At 39.1% G+C, this 22,518-nt stretch overlaps 3 protein-coding genes across 3 annotated transcripts in view; 1 reads left to right on the forward strand and 2 right to left on the reverse strand.

Moving 5' to 3' along the window:
• The first annotated feature begins 1,536 nt into the window (after positions 1 to 1,536).
• The window catches only part of LOC134621375 (gamma-crystallin S-like), a 65,585-nt gene continuing 44,603 nt past the window's right edge, over positions 1,537 to 22,518 (forward strand). Inside the window, exons 1-3 of the mRNA XM_063467845.1 lie at positions 1,537 to 1,545; positions 1,733 to 1,975; positions 2,052 to 2,317. Of these exons, the coding sequence (XP_063323915.1) occupies positions 1,537 to 1,545; positions 1,733 to 1,975; positions 2,052 to 2,317 (518 nt within the window). The remainder of the gene's footprint in view (positions 1,546 to 1,732; positions 1,976 to 2,051; positions 2,318 to 22,518) is intronic.
• On the reverse strand, positions 2,714 to 3,879 carry LOC134621392 (gamma-crystallin M2-like). Its single transcript, XM_063467867.1, has 3 exons — positions 3,871 to 3,879; positions 3,504 to 3,746; positions 2,714 to 2,989 (listed from the first exon to the last, which is right to left on the reverse strand). The coding sequence occupies exons 1-3, from the start codon at positions 3,877 to 3,879 to the stop codon at positions 2,714 to 2,716; spliced, it is 528 nt and encodes a 175-aa protein (XP_063323937.1).
• On the reverse strand, positions 7,111 to 12,277 carry LOC135932334 (protein boule-like). Its single transcript, XM_065469780.1, has 11 exons — positions 12,251 to 12,277; positions 9,952 to 10,080; positions 9,769 to 9,860; positions 9,559 to 9,613; positions 9,380 to 9,455; positions 9,036 to 9,196; positions 8,578 to 8,649; positions 8,435 to 8,470; positions 8,236 to 8,352; positions 7,861 to 7,953; positions 7,111 to 7,257 (listed from the first exon to the last, which is right to left on the reverse strand). The coding sequence occupies exons 1-11, from the start codon at positions 12,275 to 12,277 to the stop codon at positions 7,111 to 7,113; spliced, it is 1,005 nt and encodes a 334-aa protein (XP_065325852.1).

The raw sequence follows: 22,518 nt of genomic DNA on the forward strand, positions 1-22,518 counted from the left end.
TATATTCACAGTTCACATATTGATGGTTCTAAATCTTTAAACCCACTTAAATAAATCCATTATAATTTTCTATATTTTTTTTTATTTAACACAACTTTGCTAAAAACAAGGGCAAACCAGTTTTATATTTTGAATAATAAGTAACTAACACCATTTGGCAATCTTTTTGGATATTTCTGGTAGAACAATTGCTCTCATTTGCATAATATACAACTTTACATACAATACTTACATTCGCTACTTTATTAACCATCTATCATCTATTTTTCAGTTTTCACTATACTGGATAACTGTATTAGGATTACATGAATGGTTCTTCTTAATGTCCTTGAGTTTTTGTTTGATAGAAGGGAAAGTATTTTATAAGGGTTGAATTCTGATAGACCCATTGTTTACTGACTAAGTTATACCAGTAATATTAGTATAGTAAAACAAACTGACTGAACAAGCTAACCCCTATATGAAAAAGATCAAGTGCTGCACTTCTGGCAAATGTGGGTTTTTTACTGCAATAAAACTTTACAGAAATATGTTTTATAAACTTTACAACTTTGCAAAGTTCTGAGATATGAATAATTACAATGTCACAATAAGCCTCTTGCAGTTAAAATGTATGCTGTACAGCATATATATATATATATATAGATGACTATAATCATGATTAAGACTATAATCATGCTTTAAATTAGGCAAGACTACTTTGACATGATGCTCCTAATCCACAGTATCAACACTGATTCATATGTATATAAATTAATAATGATTTAATTGTCATATGACAAGCAAAGAAATCAAATAATCCTAACAATACAGATTCAAATGTATCGATGCATTAATAATAGCACGTTATATTTGATGCTGTATCTCCATTGCATGAAATAATCACAGAGTGTATTAAACATCGTATCAGAAAAAGCTGATAAGAACCAAACAAAAGCACAACAGACAAGAGGTTGTTTAAAACAACTTGTTTGCTGACATAAAAAAAGTGGTTGAATTGTTGGACCTATAAAAGCCTGCTGCCACTTTGCACAAAGGTGCAGCAGTGGCAGCTGAAAGTAGTACCATGTGAAAGATGTTCACTGCAGCTTTTATCAATTTTACAAATGCATCATCTTTGCTGTTAGCATTAACATTGATACATTTAATTATACGCAATGTGTAAAATGTGTACCCTAACACACGTGAATGTAATTTGGTGATATGTCTATATATTATCTTTCACCATTCCAGTGTAAATACTGTATATGTTTAGGGATTTGTTGACAATAGTTGTTGGTATTTTTAGTTTAGTTGTGGATTTTATGTTTAGGCCATTAAACAAATGCAAGGGGCAGCTTCGGCTCAGAAAAAAAACAGCTGATTTGCACTGCAGACCTCACCAAACAAAGCACAAGAAAAAAATATGTTCTGTGTGAAAAAGCTGACCAGCCCAGTCATTGTCCTCAATCACAATGACACAGGTCATCCATGGGTTATAAAGGCAGCCTGGAGCCCACGGCTGCTGCTACAGTGTGACAAAAGTTAGCCGACACAATGGGTAAGGTAAGGATACCTTTTTTTTTTTTTTTTTAAATCCTGTTCCTTTTGTGCTTCTGCATACCTGCATGGACTATTCATCGAAAACCAGTGACGCAGAGCCACTTCACGTGTGGTATTTTTAGCAAAATGTCTTTAATTTAATCGAGCATGCATCCAATTTACCGAAAATCCCTGAATAAACTTCTTTCAGATCATTTTCTACGAGGACAGGAACTTCGAAGGTCGCTCTTATGAGTGCAGCAGCGAGTGCGCTGACCTACATTCTCACTTTAGTCGCTGCAACTCCATCAGAGTGGACAGTGGTAACTGGATGGTCTATGAGAGACCCAACTACATGGGCTACCAATACTTCCTGAGGAAGGGCGAATATCCAGACTACCAGCGCTGGATGGGATTCAACGACTGCGTGAGATCCTGCCGTATGATCCCTATGGTAAGTCTCAGTTGGGCATTTTCGTATTAAAGGTTTCACTGATCTACACTGATGATTGTAATCATCATTTCTGCAGCACCAAGGCACTCACAGACTGATGATCTACGAGCGCCCAGAATTTGGAGGACAGATGATGGAGCTGACAGATGACTGCCCCTCCCTGTATGAACGCTTCCATTTCAATGACATCTACTCCTGCAACGTAATGGATGGCTACTGGATCTTCTACGAGCATCCTCATTACAGGGGACGCCAGTACCTGATACATCCTGGTGAATACAGAAGGTTTCATGAGTGGGGAGGCATGAGTTCCAGGGTTGGATCCATCAGACGCATCATTATGTGAGAATACCGATGTGAGATATTTCATGTGAAATATTTTAAAAAGTACTACCAATAAATCAAACTAAAGACCAGAGTGGTGTCAGCTGCTTTTTGTTTTTTTTGGGGGTTTTTTTGGGGGGGGGTTTTTTTCCTGGTTGCTTAAACTTTTTAGAGTCGTCTGGAATATTTAAGGACTGCTTCTCGTTACCTCTGGAGAAAGCGGCATGAAATGGTCTAAGTCAACACAAACATTTCTTGTCAAACAAACTATTCTTTTACAAGAGGTTTAAATGTTACAGCAAAAAAAATGTTTAAAGATCAAGGCTGTCTTCTTTTGGATAAAGACATAAACACAAGCAGTTTAAGTCCAGCATATTTATTGAGAAGAGACAAAGGAACAAGGTTCAGAAGGTTTTAATTAAAGTCGGTGATTCGCCTGAGAGAGCCGATCCTTGGACTCGCACCGCCCCAGTCACTGTATCTGCGGTATTCGCCAGGTCTCAGGTAGTAGGTCCTCCCCCTGTAGTTGGGCTGGTCGTACAGCAGCCAGTGGCCGTCTACCACATTGCACGAGTTAATGTCAGACATACGGAAGCGGTCCTGGACGTTGGGGCAATCGTCGCTCACCTCCTGCATTTGGCCGGCCATATCTGGACGCTCATACAACTTGATTTTGTAGGAGCCCCGGTGCTGCAGAACAATGTTTATTAGTCAGAAACTATGGAAGAGTAAAACAGTCCATCTAAGACAATCTAATGGAAAAACATCCTTAACCAAAAAGTTCTTCTTCATTTTATGTTTCTTTTGTGGAGCAGGGACTACCAGATGGTCCCAGCATCTGAGCCAACTGGATGTGGGGAACCAAATATGATGAAGGTTTTGGTCAAACATTAGCTGTCAAGGATTTATATTCTAAAATGTTCCCCAAAACTAAATTTATATCAATTTTATTCAAAGTTGTCTAATAATAATGACAGTTCCTTTACAAAGTTCGTGTTAGAGCTTCTACCTGTTGATCCAAGTCAGCCTTTATTTTACTTTAGCTTCTTCCATTTTGTTACTTTGAGTTTTATTAATAATTTATTGAGCACATACATGTCTTCTTTCTTTGACCTTGCTTTGTACTCCAATAATTCAACAATTCAGCATGCCCACTTCTAAATAATATTAACTCATTGCATCTTTAATACAATCTTATGCTTACCATGGGAATCATGCGACAGGAGCGAATGCAGTCATTGATTCCGATCATGCGCTGGTTGTCGGAGTACTCCCCCCTGCGCAGGAAGTACTGGTGGCCCAGATAGTGAGGTCTGTCATAAACCATGAAACAGCCGCTCTCCACCCGGATGGAGTTGCAGCGGTTGAAATAGGGGTGCAGGTCAGCACAGTCGCTCATGCACTCATGGTGCCGACCCTGGAAATTTCTGTCCTCGTAGAATATGATCTGCAAATGTATGTCACAGAATTGACAAATTTTTAGCTCCTTTTTTGTTCAAGCATCTAGCTCAAGGTTAACGTTTTGCTTTGGTTTTTAATTCTGTATTTTCAGTAACACATAATAAACTTACCTTTCCCATTGTTATTTTAGTGGGGGCCCGACTGATGCTCAATAGATGCCCTCTGTGTCGCTGTCCTTTTATATAAAGTAGCTGTGTGATGGCACAGCATAAAGTATTGTCATCCAAATAGGTTTTATAAAACAAATCTGGTTATGTATAGCGACGCACTGCAGTGTGATGATGAGTTATTGTTGTCCACTTTTCACACGTTCATCACTATTGATCAAAACACCATAGTTTGCTAGTGACCCACGGGTCAGTGATCACATTATGTGCAAAACAACTGCGTCCTTCTCATTCAAATAGATTCCTAACTGTACAAATGCCAGGGTCGGAGCAAGTATTTTTCCTGAATTTTGTCATTCAGGGATCCTGGATGGCTCTGAGGGTCCAAAGGCTACAGTTTTTTGTTTGTACCTCAGGCTGTTTTGGATAATCAATATTTTCTACAACGAAAAATGCTGAAATCTTGTTGTAAACTTGTTTAAGGGATAATTAAATCTACCTTTACCGTTTTCTAATTGATTTTTTATTTATCTAGCCATAATCACAGAACTGCTGTGGCCCTGAGTGTAATGTAACAAATGTTAGAGCTAAATAGCAAATATAGATACACTAAAGCCTCTACTGAAATCAGTATGTGTGTTTGTATTGACATCAGCATTGCTGTAGTGCCTGAGTATAGTGTTTAGCTTGGACATTAAGTCATCTTTGCATATATTTCAATCATTTATGGAAACAGGCTACACTGTCGTTGAATTAATTATTCAATTTTTAGGTTTGCTGATGTTTACTGTGGGTTTTTGAATGGAGGCTTCGCAAAGTAACCGCTGCCTTGTACACCCCCATTTAGGGCCTATGATAACGCATGCATGTACGTGATGATAACAGAAACACTAAATCCAAATCCTAACATTTTTATGGTATGGTTCCCACTCTGTTTCCATGAAATGGTTTGTGTTGGGGCAGCTTTAGAACGAAAACTTCAGTAAAGCAGAAATTTACATTATTGCCTGTATTTTCTATTGTCATTTTTTCATGTAAACCTGTTATTCATCCAGTATTATTTGTCAGTTGACATTATTAATAAAGATTACAGCATTGTATATACACATGATACACAGTAATGAGAACTGTTTGTTTACATTGTTTATTTACCTATATAATGGAGGGAAATCCAAGCCAAAGCTTCAGTATGCCAATTTCACCATTTTCTAAGTAAGGCCTAAAAGTGACATTATAAAGTATGAAGCAGTTTAAAAAAAAAAAAACTTTATTGATTCAGAGGCTGGGAGACTGTGTAGTAGTGCAGTTTGCTCCCTTACACTAAGTTTGAACAGGAGACTTTAAATATGATGCTGTTTGCCACTTCTGGGTCACAGAATCTATTTTAATGTGTTGTAATGTATTGTAATGTGTTGCAATATTGTGTATCAGTCAGTATATTACACATATGTGAAAGCTTACTTTCAGTTTAACAACAAGTAAAGCAGATCTTGAAAACTGGAAAAATTCTTAAAGTGACATAAAAACAGTATAATGCTACTTATACACAGACACTCACAGCTTTTTTTAATAAACTTCAACCTACGGTCACGAGACTCCATCTCTTGTTATTCTAATAAGCTGGCATTTTGTTGGCTTTGCCACCCTGCCAAGGTCTTTATCCCATTCATACACATAAAATCCCTGATTCATCAGTGCCAGACTGCTCCATTATTCAGCTCCAATTATCCCATACGGTGGCCACACATATAATGTCTAGAGTTTACAAATCATTCCGAGCATTTAAAAAACTATATTCATCCCATCTGTGCTAAACTGATGTATGCAGATTTCATATTCATAATGCAAATCCTGTGTTACACACTCAATTTGAAAGATTTGCACTAAAAGGAACAAATCATTTGCACTGTGATCATTGCTTTAGAAATGGAAAATTAATATTAAGTCATCTACAACTTTAAAACATTTTAATTTGATATTGTACATTCCAAATGACAGACCTGACTAATAAAGGATTTTTAAGACCAGATAACCTGAAACTTTATCTGATATTTTTTCTTCTTGCTTCTTAAATTATAAAAAACATCTCCCACATTTGTTATGTGTAGTTGTTTATTTACACTTTAAGTTCACTTTGCCTGACTGCTTGGAGCAACTGGTTGTTTTGTTTGTGGCAAACAGGGAAGTTACAGAGTGCCCTCTTGTGGACAAACTGTGCAATGTCAGCAATGATAACACAGTTGAAGGGTGTTTCCCCCATCTTTTCTTTACTTCTATCATTATCACTAATTGGCTGTTCTAAATCCTGACACCGATACATACGCAAATAGCGATCATAAGCCAATAACATTAATCTACCGATAAATCAGTCTGGCTTTACCTGATTTTTTGACCCATTTACTTTAAATCTGCACATTTAAAACATGCTGTTATTTTAAACTGTTAAATATTCCCATTTTCCATCCTTTCAGGCACCACTTCAGAATCGCTGCCTACAAATGGAAACAACATGGCGACTACACCAAAGGAAACATTTATTACCAAAACAAGCTTTGGTGGTCATGTGACATTACAGAGCTATTATTTTTATTATTTCTCAGTTTTACAGTTTGCTTTAAGCTTGAAAACCTCAAGCAAAATACAGAACAAAAGCAAAGAAAATGAACAAAGATGAACAGCAACGTCATAAAACCACACAGACAATTTTAAATGTATAAAAACTAATTTGTATATTTTAAATGACTAAGCACAAATAGCTGGAATTGAACAAATTACTATAAAACTGACAGTTACATTTGATATAATTCATATTTAGGTTGAAGTCCAAATTTCAGTCCATGAAGGACATGACTGGACTGTAATGACTGTAATCCTGAGGGTATACCTCATTACTGCAAATGAACATCTTCAGCTTTTATTTTGATCAATTCAAGATATGCTATGAATACTTATGTGTTTTCACACTAAAGTAAATACTTGTTACTGGGATACTTCACCACTGCTACTATTTGTGCCTAAATGCAAAAAACAAACAAACAAAAAAAAAAAAAACCCAACAAACAATATAGCGTAAGAAAAGAACCCCACTGTAACAGTAAACCTCAGTCATCTGACTGCACAACTAGATGAAAGCTTACCTTTATTATGTTGTAAGGCTGAGGTTTATCAGCTACCCATAGGGCAAAAAGGAAGTGACTAAAATTAGATGTGTAACTCGTTTCTCTTGTAAAGCCCTCGGTGGATTTAGCCTACATTTGACGTTTGGGGAGTGTGAAACATGGAGGCGTCTGGAGGCTCTGTTGATTCTGGCAGATGGTGGTATTCCTTGTGGTGGATGTGGCGGCGGTGTCTTGGCTTGTGATGGACCCACGAGGGTGGAAACTTCAGATTCTGCAGAGGGAGGAAAAAAAATAAAAATAACACACTATGACTCAGTGAACACTATTACACTAACCATGACAGAGTCAGAGGAGAAGGAGTGGTACAGTCTGACACTGGGTGTGCAAGAAAATAATTTCCTCATTTAGACTCCATCTATCTAACTTGTACTCTTACTTTGGCATCTTTATAACTTGGGTCCATCCAAGAAACACCATGCAGAGAAAGCAATGTGGTGATAAATAAGAGTGTTAGCTATAACGACACTCAAATAAGAGTGTCGTTATAGCTAACACTCTTATTTATCACCTGCACCTGAGCCCTCCCCTACTCAGACACAGAGACCTATTATTTTCTTTACTTACTGTCATATATACTTTGCTGTAATGATAGTTGCTCACATTAAACATGGTCAAAGTTTAAAATAATCATGTTAGTATACAAGTTAAACCCTGTGAAACAGATGCTTGACTGGTCTAAATACTGGTTGTGCAGATTTTTTTTTTTTGCCTCTTGGCTCTTTATGATGTCAACAAGAGCACAGACGTGCTACCCACCTGCTGTGAGAACCTTTTATTTATGAGCTGGCTTACAGGAGGCATATCCATTTCTTACCTTTCCAGGGTCATGCTGCAGAACAGCAGGCGCAATTTCTTCTGCTCTCTGAGGATACACTGGGTAAACATGCTGCACTGTTGGCTCAAGAAACTGCAAGCGCAGAAGAAAAGGACAGAGTAAGTGCCTCCTCTGAACAGCATGTTTCCTCAATAGTCATGACTGAAATATAACATGGTACTTTACTTCATTCAAAATTACACAGAGGATTTTGCACACAAGCTACAAATATAGCAGAAAGATCAAAGGCATTTTACAGTCATGTATCATGTCTTATCTATCGTCAAGTTACAAAAACAAAATAAAACATACTCAAGGGAATAGATACAGTTAAATAAATGTGCAACATTTTGGTCTTCCTTGATGAATCTGCACCTCCACTGTGGAGTCCTCCATGAACAACACAGGTGGCTGAACAGAAACTCCATCAGCAGGCAGGTAAACATATTGTGACTGCTGGGGGTACAAGACTGCATAGGATGGCATCTGCCACTGGAGAACAGACATCAAGAACAGGTCAAAACTGGCCAAACGCTCCTGAACTGAAGCTAAAGTCAAGCTGCATTTTTCCCACCTGGGGGGTATTCCACTGATACTGGTTTGGCACGCACTGGAGTGAGAGTAGGCAGAAAGAAAGCTTGCTGTTAAATAACTTGCTGTGCTTGTTAAATGGCACCAATGGGAGAAATGATTGGATCCCTGAAAGGCTGAGCTGACCTGGTAGTGGTGACTGGATAGTTGCTCATACACAGGCTGATAAGGATGGGGGACCATCGGCGAAGATGGCGGCTGGAAGAAAGTCATCAATCATGCAAATATTTAAAGTTAGAAAAGAGCTTCTGATTAATCTGCAACTATATCTGGAGATGCAAGTTTGGTCTTTGTGGGTATAAATTTGTCTCTTTTAGAAAAGACACCACAAACGCATGAGTTCTTATTATACCAGCTCCCTTGGATAAATTGGTTAAAACCAAATTGGCATTTATAACAGCTGATTAGGGTGGTTGTGGTGGTGGGGTACGTTATTATGTTGTTAGTTTTGCATTGCTTAGTTTGTCCACTAGAGGGAACTACACCCACACCACAAACTACTACCAGCTGAGGCAAACTGAGCATAAAATCAAGCCTTCTGCATAGTACTGAAAGTGTTAAATGGGTGTTATATGAGCACTTACAAGCCACTGGTAGGAAGGAGTATTCATGTTGGAGCAGTGGAAGTAGGCAACTCCATTATGGTAAGTGTAGGGAGAGCCTGTGGATGTTGTCAGGTAGAAGGTCCCATAGGATGTTTGCTGAGGCATGGCAGGTTCAAGGCTGGCTGTAGAGGTGCTCTTTGCTGAGAAAAGAATGAAACCACAGAACCATGATCTGCTGTCTTTAGCCATCACAAGAAACGTGCCTGTAAAAGCTGGACCATGAGCCTGAAATTTAGTACTCCAGTTATCACAATTATTTTAGAACTGCTGATAACAATTAATCTACATGTTCAAACACCTGCACTACTGGACCGTCAACCTACTTTGACTTGAAGGTTGATGCTTTCGAAAAGCCGGACCAACACTGAGTTTCTTGTCTTTGAAAGTGACTCCATTAGTCTGTAACAGCACATAAACAAACGTACAGACAACAAATTCTAGTCAGATTGCTTGCATGATTATATGCATGAAATATTCCAATGCAAGACACTAAACTACTTACATTGTTGATTATTTTCAGAGCATCTTCTTGGGTTTCAAATGTAACAAACCCATATCTGTTGAAAGACAAAAGGCAGAGCGTGTTTTACTGTGACAGTAAATGTGTAAATAACGCTTATAGCTCTTAAAGTCAAAGCTGAGAAAATCAGCTGTGCATACTTTATCATTCAGTCGCACTCTGTGTATGAGAGGAAAAACACAATGAACTCACCCCCTCGACACTCCTGAATGATCTAAGACAATCTTCACCTCTTTCACTGTGCCGTGTTGAGAAAAAATGTGTCGCAGGTCACGCTCACTAACCTTGAAACACATTAATTTGGTTCATCATTGCAAAAGAGATTTTAAATCATGGTCTGAATCATTTGTTCTACATTATTTCGGCAGCCCTCACCCTGTAGTCAAGTCCCCCAACAAAAATTCTGTTGGGGATCACGTTGCCAAAGGTGGTGCTGTGGTCTGTCAGGCTGTCAGCATAATCATCTGGAAGTAGCACATCACTTGGGGAGGAACTGCCCCTGCTCTGGGAAAAAAAACACCAAATATAATTTTGTGTGAACAAGTTGTTGGAATGAAAAGTTTCATGTCCCGCTTTCAAGCCAAGAGCAATTATTTTATTTCTCCTACCTAAATGTCTGTATTTATGTGCACATTATTGTGCAAATGTAAAGTGGAAAATGCATATCTCTGTTCACTCAGGCCCAAAGACAGCGTGTACTGGACTTACTCTGGGCCAGTAAGAAACTCTACACGTAATGAGGTTGGCCTGATTTTTTAATTTCTTTCCCAGAAAGTAGTCAAGATTAAGAGTATTAAAACTTAAGTACTACACTTACTGGACAGTTTATTAGGTACACCTTGCCAGTACTGGGTTGGGCCCCTTTTTGCATTCATGGCACAGATTCAACAAAGTGCTGGAAACACTCCTCAGAGGTTATGGTCCATATTGACATGACAGCATCTCTCATTCCACAACATCCCAAAGATGCTCTTTTAGATTGAGATCTGGTGAATGTGGAGATCATTATAGTATTGAGTCAGGCAGGCTGTGGTGTTTAAACAATGCTCACCTGGTACTAAGGGACCTGAAGTGTCAAGAGAAAATATCCCTGATGATCATGTTGATACACAGCAGGCTAGATCAGGGTGGGCAATCTCAGTCCACGAGGGCCGGTGTCCCTGCAGGTTTTAGATGTGTCCTCGAACCAACACAGCTGATTTAAATGGCTAAATTAGCTCCTCAACATGTCCTGAAGTTCTCCAGAGGCCTGGTAACGAACTAATCATGTGATTCAGGTGTGTTGACCCAAGGTGAGATCTAAAACCTGCAGGGACAGCGGCCCTCGTGGACTGAGATTGCCCACCCCTGGGCTAGATCCATGCTTTCACATTGTTTACACCAAAATTCTGACTCTACTGTTCAAATGCTGCAGCAGACATTGGGACAGTCCTCAGCCCAGGCAAAGGTTTTTCCAGTTTTCTTGAGCCCCTGCACACTGCAACCTCAGCTTCCTGTTCTCAGCAGACAAGAGTGTCACCGCGTGTGATCTTCTGCTTCTGAACCTCATCTGCTTTAAGGCTCAAAGTGGTGCTCCTTCAGAGCTGCTCTTCTGTATACTTTGCTTATAATGAGTGGTTATTTGAGTTACTGTTGCCTTCTCTCGGCTCAAAGCAGTCTGCTCATTCTCCTATGGCCCCTCACCTCAAAAAGGCATTTTCACTCAGAGATTCCCCCTCACAGAATATTTTATCTTTTCCAGACCATTCTCTCTAAATCCTAAACATGGTTTTGTGGGAAAATCCCAGAAGATTAGCAGTTTCTGGCATATGGAGACCAAGAGGTGCAGCAGCAGGATTACTTGGTCACGTGACTTTGAGTCATTTACTTTATCTGTGATTGGCTGATTAGGTATGTGTCTTAAGGAGTAGGTAACTAGCTGTACTTAAAGTGGCCAGAGATTATAAATCCCACTTCTATTTACACAACGTGACTCGGAAAATGAATGTAGCCATGTTCACGAGGAAATTCTGCTCTGAAACTTAACACTTAATCAAAACTAACAAAATAAATAATAAACCAGCAGGTTCTTAAACCAAAGTAGATGTACCTTCAACCTTTATACACAAGAAACACCCTCTGGGCTGGGTAAAAATTCAATTCCTTTAAAGATTCACTTCAAATGTCCAAAGAATATGGGGACAAATTGTCAGGAAGATACAACACAGCGAAAAATGATTAGCAATTAACTTAATTAGTATTTCCCTATAGTTTAAAGGATTGTGTGCAAATTGAGAAGAAAAAAAAAGTTACTCAAACAACACAAACTTTTTAAAATTATCTTCAACGAGCATTAATATTTCTCAGGTAAAAATGGTTTAATTCGTGTAAACAGCGTGCCCCATTAAAGTGCAGTTAACGTCTTAGCTACTTTTAACTAACCCATTTAGCTAGCATGTTGCCAAGTTATATATATTGCACAAGTTAATTAGCATTTTTCTTAATGTATTTTTCACGTAAACTAAGATTATAACCAACAATTTATTGGAAATAAAATAGCTCAAAAGTATCGAAAACTAACTGTGTCACATAACATAACAAAACCTAGCATTACTTACTTACCTTAGCTCCGTTAGCTGTTAGCTAAAATAATTGCTCGCAAAGCGGCAAGGGAAAAACTTGGCAGTGCACTCACCTTTTGGCTCTCCGCTTCCATAGCCATATTATTCTGAAGCTAAAAAGATAAATGCACGTTACTGCTCTGATTAACGATGGCCTATTCACGATTTGGCTAATGGTTGTTACACGGCTTCATTGCTCACCTCCGACCGTTAGGTTAGGTTAGCCTTCACCATTCACACGAACTATGACCTCATCAGTTGGTTTGTGTATCTAGGAAAGCAAAGGAAAGGTAAAGGTGAATACGTAACATTTTTATTACTTACTCTAAAAGTTAATTTTTTATTGTCTCCCATTAAACTATGTATGAAGGTGTGTTTTCACCTCAGATTATTTTTATTTATTTATTTATTTTTGTCTTAAGTCAACATTGTGGGATATTATCTAAAAAAAAAAAAACACTTAATAACTCAAAATTTCAAGGTATCAAATTTTCATGTATTTTGAAACAATCAACACAAAAAGGTTAAGAAAAAAAGCATTAACAGAATTCAGTGGGCTACATACTGAACTTAGATAGAAACCCACATCCTGTTGCGCTACTATCAGTCAAATCTAGTACCAATATCGACACTTGTATCGATATTTAATGATAATGATACGCCCACCTCTAATGTATGCTCTTATTTTAACTACAATAATAACATGTTTTCTCAAAGTTAAATTGGGTATTTATGTCGTTTTTTCCCTACAAGTCATATAATTTAATAAAAAAAAGAGATGTTACACGTTTTAATTTTTCTTTTACGTCTTAATAATTCCAGACAATATCATTTTCATAATAATAAAAGAAATCCTTCCCCGGCTTCTTTCTTGCCTTTTATAGAGAAAGAATAGCCACAATGTCCTGTTGGGTTTTGGGTGGGGAAATGTGCTCATTTTAAACCTAAAATGTGCTTAACTACTGAATCCTTTCCTGATTAAAAAAAAAAATATATATATGGGCATGGAACAATTTTGCTGTCCTACTTCAGTCCACGTTTGTTGTGTTAAAAAGTACAGTACTAAAACGTGGCCACATAGAGGCGCCATTTCTCTGTTGCTAAAAAAGGCACAGGTAGTCACAGAGACCCAGGGCGCATCGGAATCAAGCATGTTCTTCTCTTTTCTTTCTATTTGAACTATAGAAGTGAAAATTTTGTTAAATGTGAAATATTGTCAAAGAAATCTGTCTACAAAGTTCACAAATATCTCATCACTGACTGAATCCCTTTATGCTGATTAAACACACACAGCTTATATTTCCACTTAAAAATCAAACTTTTTTTGTTTTAATGTGTTTTAATATTATGTTCCTCGCCATTAAGAGCTGCAGGAAAAACTAGAATAGAGTGACTTTTCCACATTTCCACATTTCTTTCCTCTCCTGATCCTTCAGGAGCCACTTCGGATGTTGAACAAAATCCTCACGGAGCCATAATTTGTCTATGATTGGCTGCAAAGTGTTCTGAAACGGCATCATTTGCATCTCGTGCCCCCCCCACCACCACCACCACCTTTTTATGCTCCTCCCTGGGACCACAACAAAGTGACACTGAACACTGCACAAAGTCTTCAAGAGCTGGAGGGTGGTGGGGGGTGGCAACCAATCCATACCTAGTAATACTAATAGTGAATGAAAAACACACAAGCAGGAACAGGATTTGCCTTGAACACATCCATATTATTATGAATAAATGTGCAAACACAGTTTATAATCCACTCAGTGTGTAATTCTTCTCAGTCTGTGTTGCACATTTCCCACCATTACACCCTTCTGTCTCTGGATTGCTTGCCCTCATCTGAGTAATGTGGGCCACACCATTACTTGTCATTCATTTCCAGCTTTCCTTAATTGCCGGGGTGAATTTGCCAACGAGGTCTGACTGTGCAAAATGAGAAGGGCATGTTTGATAATTACAGCAATTTACGAGCTAAAAGTCCTTTTATACTCCACAAAGATCATTTAAGACACAAGTGCTGTCAGGGCAACTCGCCTGGCTGTTTGAGTTTTCTCTGGAAACAAAGGAGAGTGAAGGTTTTATTCTTTGACTGTTTTAGTTTGTCGCTTTGTATTGACTACCTTCATTTCCTCTTAATATTAATTTTCCATGTTATACACTATTTTTCCCCCCACCCCGTCATTGCTAGGGAATGTTGTGTGTCAGAAGCCTTTCTATCACTGCGTTTCAAGATTCAAGACTTTTTATTGTCATCAGACAGACAAATTAGGACAATTCTCCATCACAGGGTTCCAAAAAGGACTTGAATAACATAAATAAATATATATACATATATACACATACATACCCACATATATATCTGCTCATACATACACCCATATATATATATATATACTCAGTTAGATTGGGATGTTATATTGCACTGCTGGACTGAACATGAGTTATTTACATGCCATGTGTATGTCTATGTAATGTATATATGTTTTGCGATCATTTCAACCTTCAATTGACTTAAATCAAACAAAAATGACCTCAGATGAGTCTGAATCAGACACAAACTGCTGACTTGACGTTCAAATGCAATATTTAGGTTAAAGTCATTCGTTGTGTCATCTGTCTTACATCGGCGTGAGTAATTTGGCTCAAAATGAGCCTCGCGCTGGAGGGGTGCAGGCTTTGCCAAATGCAGAGGAAGAGGGCTGGTTTTAATCTGGAATATAAGGTTTGGAGGTAGCTTATTTGTCATCAAAAGTATTGATATGAAAATGACAAAAAGCAGCATTTTCTGTTTGTTTATTTCAGACTAAAAATACTGAGGTAAGTGTTCCAAAATAAAATCAGTTGTGCCTCACAGAGATTCAAATCTATCCACTCTTGGTTTTGTGACAAACAAGAGGTAGAGAGTAAATAACAGGCATGGAAGAAATAAAAATGGAGGTCAAATATCAGGTCAGGCTTGCATTCCCATTGAAAAAAGGGCCCGTTTTTACCTCAGTCGGTCACTCAGTCAGACAGTCGTGGAGACAGAGGTTGATGAAAAATGAGCCGTAACAGAAGGGTTCAACTCTGACTCTGTAATTACTCTACAAATCTCTGATTTCCCCTCCTTCATCTCCAGACTATTTATAGCTGCTGCATTCCTCTCAGAGAATAAAATGATCTCTTTGAGACAGTACAATGCCAGAAATAACAGGTTTGGACAAACATTTGCTGAGGCGTGGTGGGCCTGGCTGACCATCGCTGAGTTCCACTGTGGTTTCAGTCTACTGTTTTTTTCCCCCCTCGTCCATTTATTCATCTGTTCTTCTAAATGTGCTTGGGGTGGGGAGGTGGTGAGTAAGATGCGATGGCTCGACAAAAGCAGCTTGTACGGAGCGGGATGAAATCACTTTGTAGCAGAGCAGGGGGTTTCTGACACACGAGGGGATTGGGCGAAAGAAAAAACACAAATGCGCACCTTCATGTCTGCAAACACTCAGGTGCCTACAAGGCCCAGACCTCCCTCTTTGTGCATCACTGTGTTTATGTTACAATCATATGGATTTGCTGGCAAATATGATCCACTGAGACATGTGTGAATATGTGTATGTGTCCTTGCGTGCCAGTGTGTTTAGGTTATCAGAGGAGCTTTGCTATCAACTGTGTTTTTTGTCAAATTTTGTTTGCCAGAACGAAACAAAGATCATATGATGCCTGCTTAGCATCCAGGCTTCATGTCCAATTTATTTAGACCAGTGTTTAGAAAAGGCTGTGTGGGTAAATGAATGGGTAATGCTCCTTCTAACTTTGGACCACTGGGCCAGATGACCCCCTAATTTGGGGTAAGTTTATACCACTGAGTAGAAGAGATCTTTTTTTTCTTTTTCTTTTTTTTTTTTTTTTTGGGGGGGGGGGGGGGGGGGGGGGGTGTCATTGTTTATAGTATATTGTGTGGAGTTTTGGTCTTTAGTATGTCTAAATTCCCCAAATGGATCCGATGAGAAGACATAAGTTAAACTAATGTCACAGCTAATCTCTACTTTTGTGGACCCAGTTCTATTTGATTCAAACTCTTGATCTAATGCTTGTTTAAGGTTATCCTACCTTTTTTCAAGTTTCAAAATTCCTGCCAATAAAACCTCAGACTATGCAAAGGACCCTAAACATTGGCTATAGTGGAGGAAATATGAAGCTACTATAGGAGTCCAGGACTCTGTTAGCTTAACTCAGCATAAAGATTAAAACAAGCTACAAAAGTTTTAAAGCCATCCAACTACACATGGCATCTATAGCCTGTTGTTTCATTTGGGTGCACTGAACCTATTTGAACCTCATGGCAGTGCCAGGCTAACGATTCACCAAGTTTTCGGTTCTTTTGCTAAGCCGTGTGTAAGTTTTGTGTTTAACTTACACACGGCAACATCTGTATGTAGTAAAAAAACAAACAAAGTTTTCACAGGACTGGTGTAAAAAACTAAATATGTTTCTGCTTCAGTTAAGGGGGTAAGTAATAGCCAGCTGCTGCTAATCAAATATACTTAATTAAGTAATCATCAAAGCTGTGACCACGTCTGAAAAAGCAAACATTTTGGGACTATTCAGGTGTGTGTTAACACAATGTCATAACTGCCATAGTCTTCGCAGGAGTGGGCTACCACCAAATTCACCCCAAGGTCAGAGTGTGCCATGCTGAAAAAAAAATGCAAGAGCTACATCTCAGATGCTACAGGCCTCAGTTAGCATGTTAAATGTTAAAGTTTATGACAGCACAATTGGATACACTTCCAGGAGAAAGCCTCTTCTCTTCAAAAAGTTCATAGCAGCTTGGATTAGGTTTGCAAAGTTGCATCTGAAGTCAACCACAATATTTCTGGAATAGTGTCCTCTGGAGAGATGGGATCAAAGTGGAGATATCTGGTCATAATAGTGCACAAACACCTCAGAGAAAATGTCAAGCACAGGGATGGAGGGGTGATGATTTGGGCTTGTTTTACAGCTATAGGACCTGGGCCACTCTGCAGTCATTGAGCTGTCCATGAACTCCTCTGTATACCAAAGTCTTAAAGAGCTAAATGTGAGGCCAGCTCTCCAACAGCTAAAGGTTAACCAAAATGAAAAAAAAAAATGCCTGCAAACTTCAATAAGCTGAAGCAATTTTGTAAGGAAGAGTGGGCCATTACATATACTTATGTCAACTTATTGCTGCTAAAGATGGTTCTGCAGTCTGCTGAATTTTGGGGCATGGCAAGTGAAACCACTGTCTTTTGCATGATTGTAAATAGACTTTAAATGAAATCAAAAACTTCCACGTAACAGTAATATGCCTTTATTCTCATGGCGTGGTCATATGGTTACAGAAGCCAGAAGTTTGCCATTAGTTGAGCATCACTGGATAAGAGTCATTGTTTCTATAGAACCCATTTAACGCCCTGACATATACTGAAATATGACAATGCCGTCTATACAGCTGTGTCCCAATTCCTAGGCCACATCCTTCGGAGGACCCAGTCTTCACGGTCTACGTGGGCTGGGTCCTCCGAAGACCGAGAAGGCTGGAAGTGCGAGGCTGTGAAATGGGACAGTCTAGCCTTCAAATTTGCATCCCCAGCTGTCTCGGTGGAGTTTAATAAACTCAACCGTCTGCTCCTTGCTCCCCTAAAATATAACACGACATTGGAGTAAATTCTCGACCATCTCACACTTCTGTTTAATCAGTTTTCTGTTTGATGTTTATTCAGCTGTGTGAAAACTATAACTTAAATCTCAGCCAAACCGATATACTCAGGAGCAAATAAAACACTGAAAAAAGCCAAATAACAACATTTTTAAGTTATCCAAGTAATTATATATCATGTTTAACCTGAGTAGTGAAGGACTGTGGGGGGTCTGAAAACAATGTGCTAGAAGTTCGGTGTTCTCGCCGTCTCTAGTGAGCCTTGACCTCCCGTTTAGCTGTTGAGCTGGTGGGTAACAGACGTCTCCAAAAACGTCGGAGCACTTTTGCAATTATGTGATGTCTTGATAAACTAAGCAGATATTTGGAGTTGACACAGCTAGATTCTCACCTAAAAATAACTTAAAAGTTTATTTTGTGACCCAGAAAGAGTAATATTAAAACTAAGTAGCTGCCACCATTGTTGGAAACTGAAATTGGCTGGGCTGCGCTATGAATTCTGGGATAGATACACCCCATGCTTGAAATCCGGAGAAACAAAGGACACATTTGTCAGCCGCATTTGTAGCAGGCTTCGAATTGGGACAGCCTTTGTCGCCTGGCTGTGACGTATTTGGCCTTCAAATGCGGCCTCCGAAGGATGCGGCCTAGGAATTGGGACACAGCTTTTGTTCATCATTTTTGCCAGTACATTAAAAAACAGCTTTTCTTCTGAATGCCAGCTTTATGCCACTCTATCTCACACAAAGTTTGCTTTAACATGGTTAATGTCTCTAATAGAACTTCAGGTAAAAATCCAGGACTGTGGGCCAGATTTGTATGTGAGTACAGAGAATGGAGATGTTATAATAAACTCTTTTAACTGCTGATATTTTGACTTGTCACAGCAGTATAAGCAGAGGTGTTTCTAATAACCTCAACAATAAGTACAGTGGAACCCCGACTTACGTAATTAATGCGTTCCCGAGGGTCTTTCGTAAGTCAAAAATTTTCGTAAGTCGAAGCACCCATCGCGCCTTTTGAGTGAGGCGATGCTGGCTGGAGACGAAGTTCTTGGTGGAGGAGGAGGTGGTGGAGGCTGAAGAAAGCATACGCATGCATGCATACAGCGAAGCGCAAGTACGAAAGCCAAGGGGTTGTCACATGATTCGGAAGGCGTTGTGGGCATTGTGGGCATTCTGGGCTCAGCCAATCAGAGCCAGCAGATTTTGTTACGCGGGCATTTTGCCGTAACACGGCCGTCAAGTGCCTTCATAACTTGAATTTTTTATTAAATGGGGTATTCGTAAGTCGGGGTTCCACTGTAATGGTAATAATTACAAAAGCACTTTTCATTCTGCTATGTTAATTAATTAGTTAAAAGGGCCTGATGCAATGCAAGAAAAGCAAGAAGATGGAATTAATCATTTCACTGATTCTATTTTACTATTTCTTAACAAGAAAAAAACAACAACAAAAAATAATTGCACAAAAACATCTTTGCCCACAGTGGATGTTGAAGTATTTGCTGCATGATAACCATTATAGGTAATCCATATATAATACGGCCACAAAAAAATACACGTGTCAATCACATTGTATCATAACACAAAGACGTTGTCCCTTTTCTGGCTTTCTCCAGTGGTTGTTTGCTCTTTTGTGAAAATGTTTTACCACAATGGTGTTGCATTCCACAGCGACACCCGATGATTTCTCTAAATGTAGACATATTATTTAGGGTTTTATATGCTGAGGCCCTGGCTATAGTTAGTGGGTGTGCACACACTGACCTATAATAAAGTAAACACAGTCAACTGGGCTCCGGCCAGTGAACTAAAAGTGAAGCCAAGTCTTCTCGCTATTTCCCTCTGGAAGTATCAGGTAAAAAGAAAATAATGGTACGATTCAGCTGATGTTTCACGACATAAAGTCAATGGAGCTGGAGGACATTTCATAGTATCTCTCAGCTGCCACTACTCCAGCGCTTATCAAATTAATTGATGACTGGTAATGTTTTTTATGGTTGTGCTTCCTGAGGGTTCCTTCCTGAGGGAACAAGACATTCTGCCACAGTAATGCTACCTTTTTTTATTTAAAAGGCGACTTTGTCATCACCCACACACACAGTCATTGCCACTCTTGGTGGAGGAGAAAAGATCCACTATAACTTAATACTAAATCACTGTTTTGTTGACCTCTTTTGATTGAAAGCTGTTGTGGGTGCAGAGAAAAGCCACATCCCAAACAACATCAGTAATGTGCTTGCCGCTGCTTTTACGTTTTGCTAGCCACCTTGTTGCCCAAACAAATGGGAGCAAAATTGGAGTTATTAGATCACAATTTCTATAAAAAGGCATGTATTAGACTTGATATGGTTCATATTTAATCTTCTTCTTGTTGTTCCAAGCCACACAGGCCCTGAATTACAGCCCTTGTGCTTTTTAAAGCAGACCTATTATGATTTTGACCACTTTTCTGTTCAAATTTTGGATGCGTGTATCAAACATTCAAATAATGAGGCATACTGTATGTACTGTAGCCCTATAAGCCAAAAGCTCAGGCTTCAGTCTGCTCTAAGCACTCAGTTTCTTTCTACAAATGGTTCTCAGTCATCTCAGTGAGAGCTGTTATCTCTAATGTGGTCATCTTAGAAACACAGCTGGAAGCTCAGAAGCCCCACCCACCTGCAGCCTTTCGTTAACGTGGAGCAGCCAATCAGAAGATAATGCAAGAAAAGCATGGAGATGGATTTAAGCATGATGGATACAATTAGCTGCATCTCTGGACTGTTATGGTTTACTTTACTGTTGAGTTTGATGTATAGACTATTGACAGCAAAATCGTTACAGAAGACACCCTTTTTTTGAATACTGTTTTAAACTCAAACTGCAGTAAAAATAAATATACAGTCATGGTAAAAACAAAGTACACCCTCTGTCAACTCTAAGATTTAAAAAATCAGGAGATAAAAAATATGTAGACTCAAATACAACCTCAGATGAGCAACAACACATGGTATATTGCACTGTGCCATTTATTCATTTGACAAAAACTAAGTCAAAATGAAGAAGAAAGTTCTCACAGGACTACATATAGGTTTGTAAAAAGTACACCTCAAGATGCAGTAGCTTGTAGAAACACCTTTAGCAGCAATAAGTTGAAATAATTGTTTCCGTTATGACTTCATCAGTCTCTCAGATCATTTTTGGCCCACTCACTTACAGCACTGTTCAGTTCATTGAGGGTTTCCAGGATTTGCTCATGGACAGCTCTCTTAAGGTTCTAACACAGCCCTTCAGTCAGGGTAAGGTCTGGACTTTGACTGGTCCACTACAACCTTGATTCTTTTCCTTTTTTTTCAGCCATTCTGTCGAGTTGCTGCTGTGTTTGGGATCATTGTCCTGTTGCACAATCCAGTTTAGCTTTTACAGTCAGACAGATGACCTCATATTAGACTCTTGAACAGTTAGGTTTACAAAGAAGTTCTCCACTTTGGTGTGGTCTGTCCACAGGACATTGTTCCAGAGTTCTTGCAGTCTAAAATAAACCATGCTGCCATGTTCTTTTTGGAGAGATGAGGCTTTCTCCTGGAAACCCTTCCAAACAAGCTATTTTTGTTCAATCATTTTCTAATTGTACTTTCATTAACTTTGATATTTAACATGCTAACTGATGCCTGTAAAGTCTGAAATGTAGCTGTTGGGCAAATTTGTACTTGGGGGCAATTGCTGGGATATTCACTCTTGGAAAGATTGGCAGCTGTCTTGAATGTTTTCCCACAGTGAATAACTTTTTCTCACTGTAGGATGATTGTGTGGAAACAGCCTTATAACCCTTCCCTTGATGGGCAGCAACAATTGCGTCTCTGAGATAATTACTGATGTCTTTCCTGCTTGGATCCCTCCCAAATCAAGCACATTTGGATAGCAGAGCGTGGCTGCTACCTCTCAATTCCTATAAAGGTGTACTTAGATTTCCCCACTGTGTTTCTGCATTTTGTCACATTTTATGGTTAGTGTGAATTTGTATTTGCCTAATTCCAAGATCCACCCAGGTTTAGATGACTTTTTAATTACGTCCTAGTACATAAAGCCTTAAACTGAAAGATAGTGTACCTTCTTTTTACAATGACTGTAAATCAAGATGCTGCTTCTTCCTTTCCTATGCCCTCCATGACTCGAATCATGCCTAACGGTCATTTGGGATCAAACCAGAGAATTGTCAGTTGTAGCTGTTCTTATTTACTAGTTTCTGCTCCATGTGACATCTTAAATAAATCATCGTTCATGGGGGAGGAGTGACAAAGACAGAGGGGACGACAAGCCGAGTCATTCTGCGATCATTTCAGATGCGGGCTCATGAATTATTTGGTAGGAAGATAACACTAATTTTGCATTAGATTTACGGCCCAGTGCACCTACAGAGTTTCACCCCCCCAACAAAAACGCTTACACACAAACACACACATGCATATTTGCTGCCCTGCCCCTCCTGACACCCTGTTGTTTGTGTGTGTAGTAAATGTAGGTCATAAATGTGTGTGTGCGTTTGTGTTTACTGTACTGTATGTGGTCATGATGGACACACAGTGTGCTATGGGGGTCTCTTGACAAAACTACAAATATAAATACACACATACACACGCACTCAATCCAGCGGTAGGTCAGTTTAATATTTCATTTGGCTGATGGACGGCGTCTGCTACTCGGT

The sequence above is a fragment of the Pelmatolapia mariae genome, linkage group LG23 (genome assembly GCF_036321145.2).
Source record: "Pelmatolapia mariae isolate MD_Pm_ZW linkage group LG23, Pm_UMD_F_2, whole genome shotgun sequence".
Lineage (NCBI taxonomy): Eukaryota > Metazoa > Chordata > Actinopteri > Cichliformes > Cichlidae > Pelmatolapia > Pelmatolapia mariae.

What these genes read in the sequence shown, in the direction of transcription:
- LOC135932334 (XM_065469780.1), bottom strand. Translation starts at nt 12,277, where the DNA reads ATGGCTATGGAAGCGGAGAGCCAAAAG. An exon ending in TTGGGGGACTTGACTACAGG is followed by an intron (nt 9,861 to 9,951) that starts GTGAGGGCTGCC and finishes ATGTGTTTCAAG; the next exon opens with GTTAGTGAGCGTGACCTGCG. An exon ending in CATTCAGGAGTGTCGAGGGG is followed by an intron (nt 9,614 to 9,768) that starts GTGAGTTCATTG and finishes GTCTTTCAACAG; the next exon opens with ATATGGGTTTGTTACATTTG.
- LOC134621392 (XM_063467867.1), bottom strand. An exon ending in CCTGTCGCATGATTCCCATG is followed by an intron (nt 2,990 to 3,503) that starts GTAAGCATAAGA and finishes ATTGTTCTGCAG; the next exon opens with CACCGGGGCTCCTACAAAAT.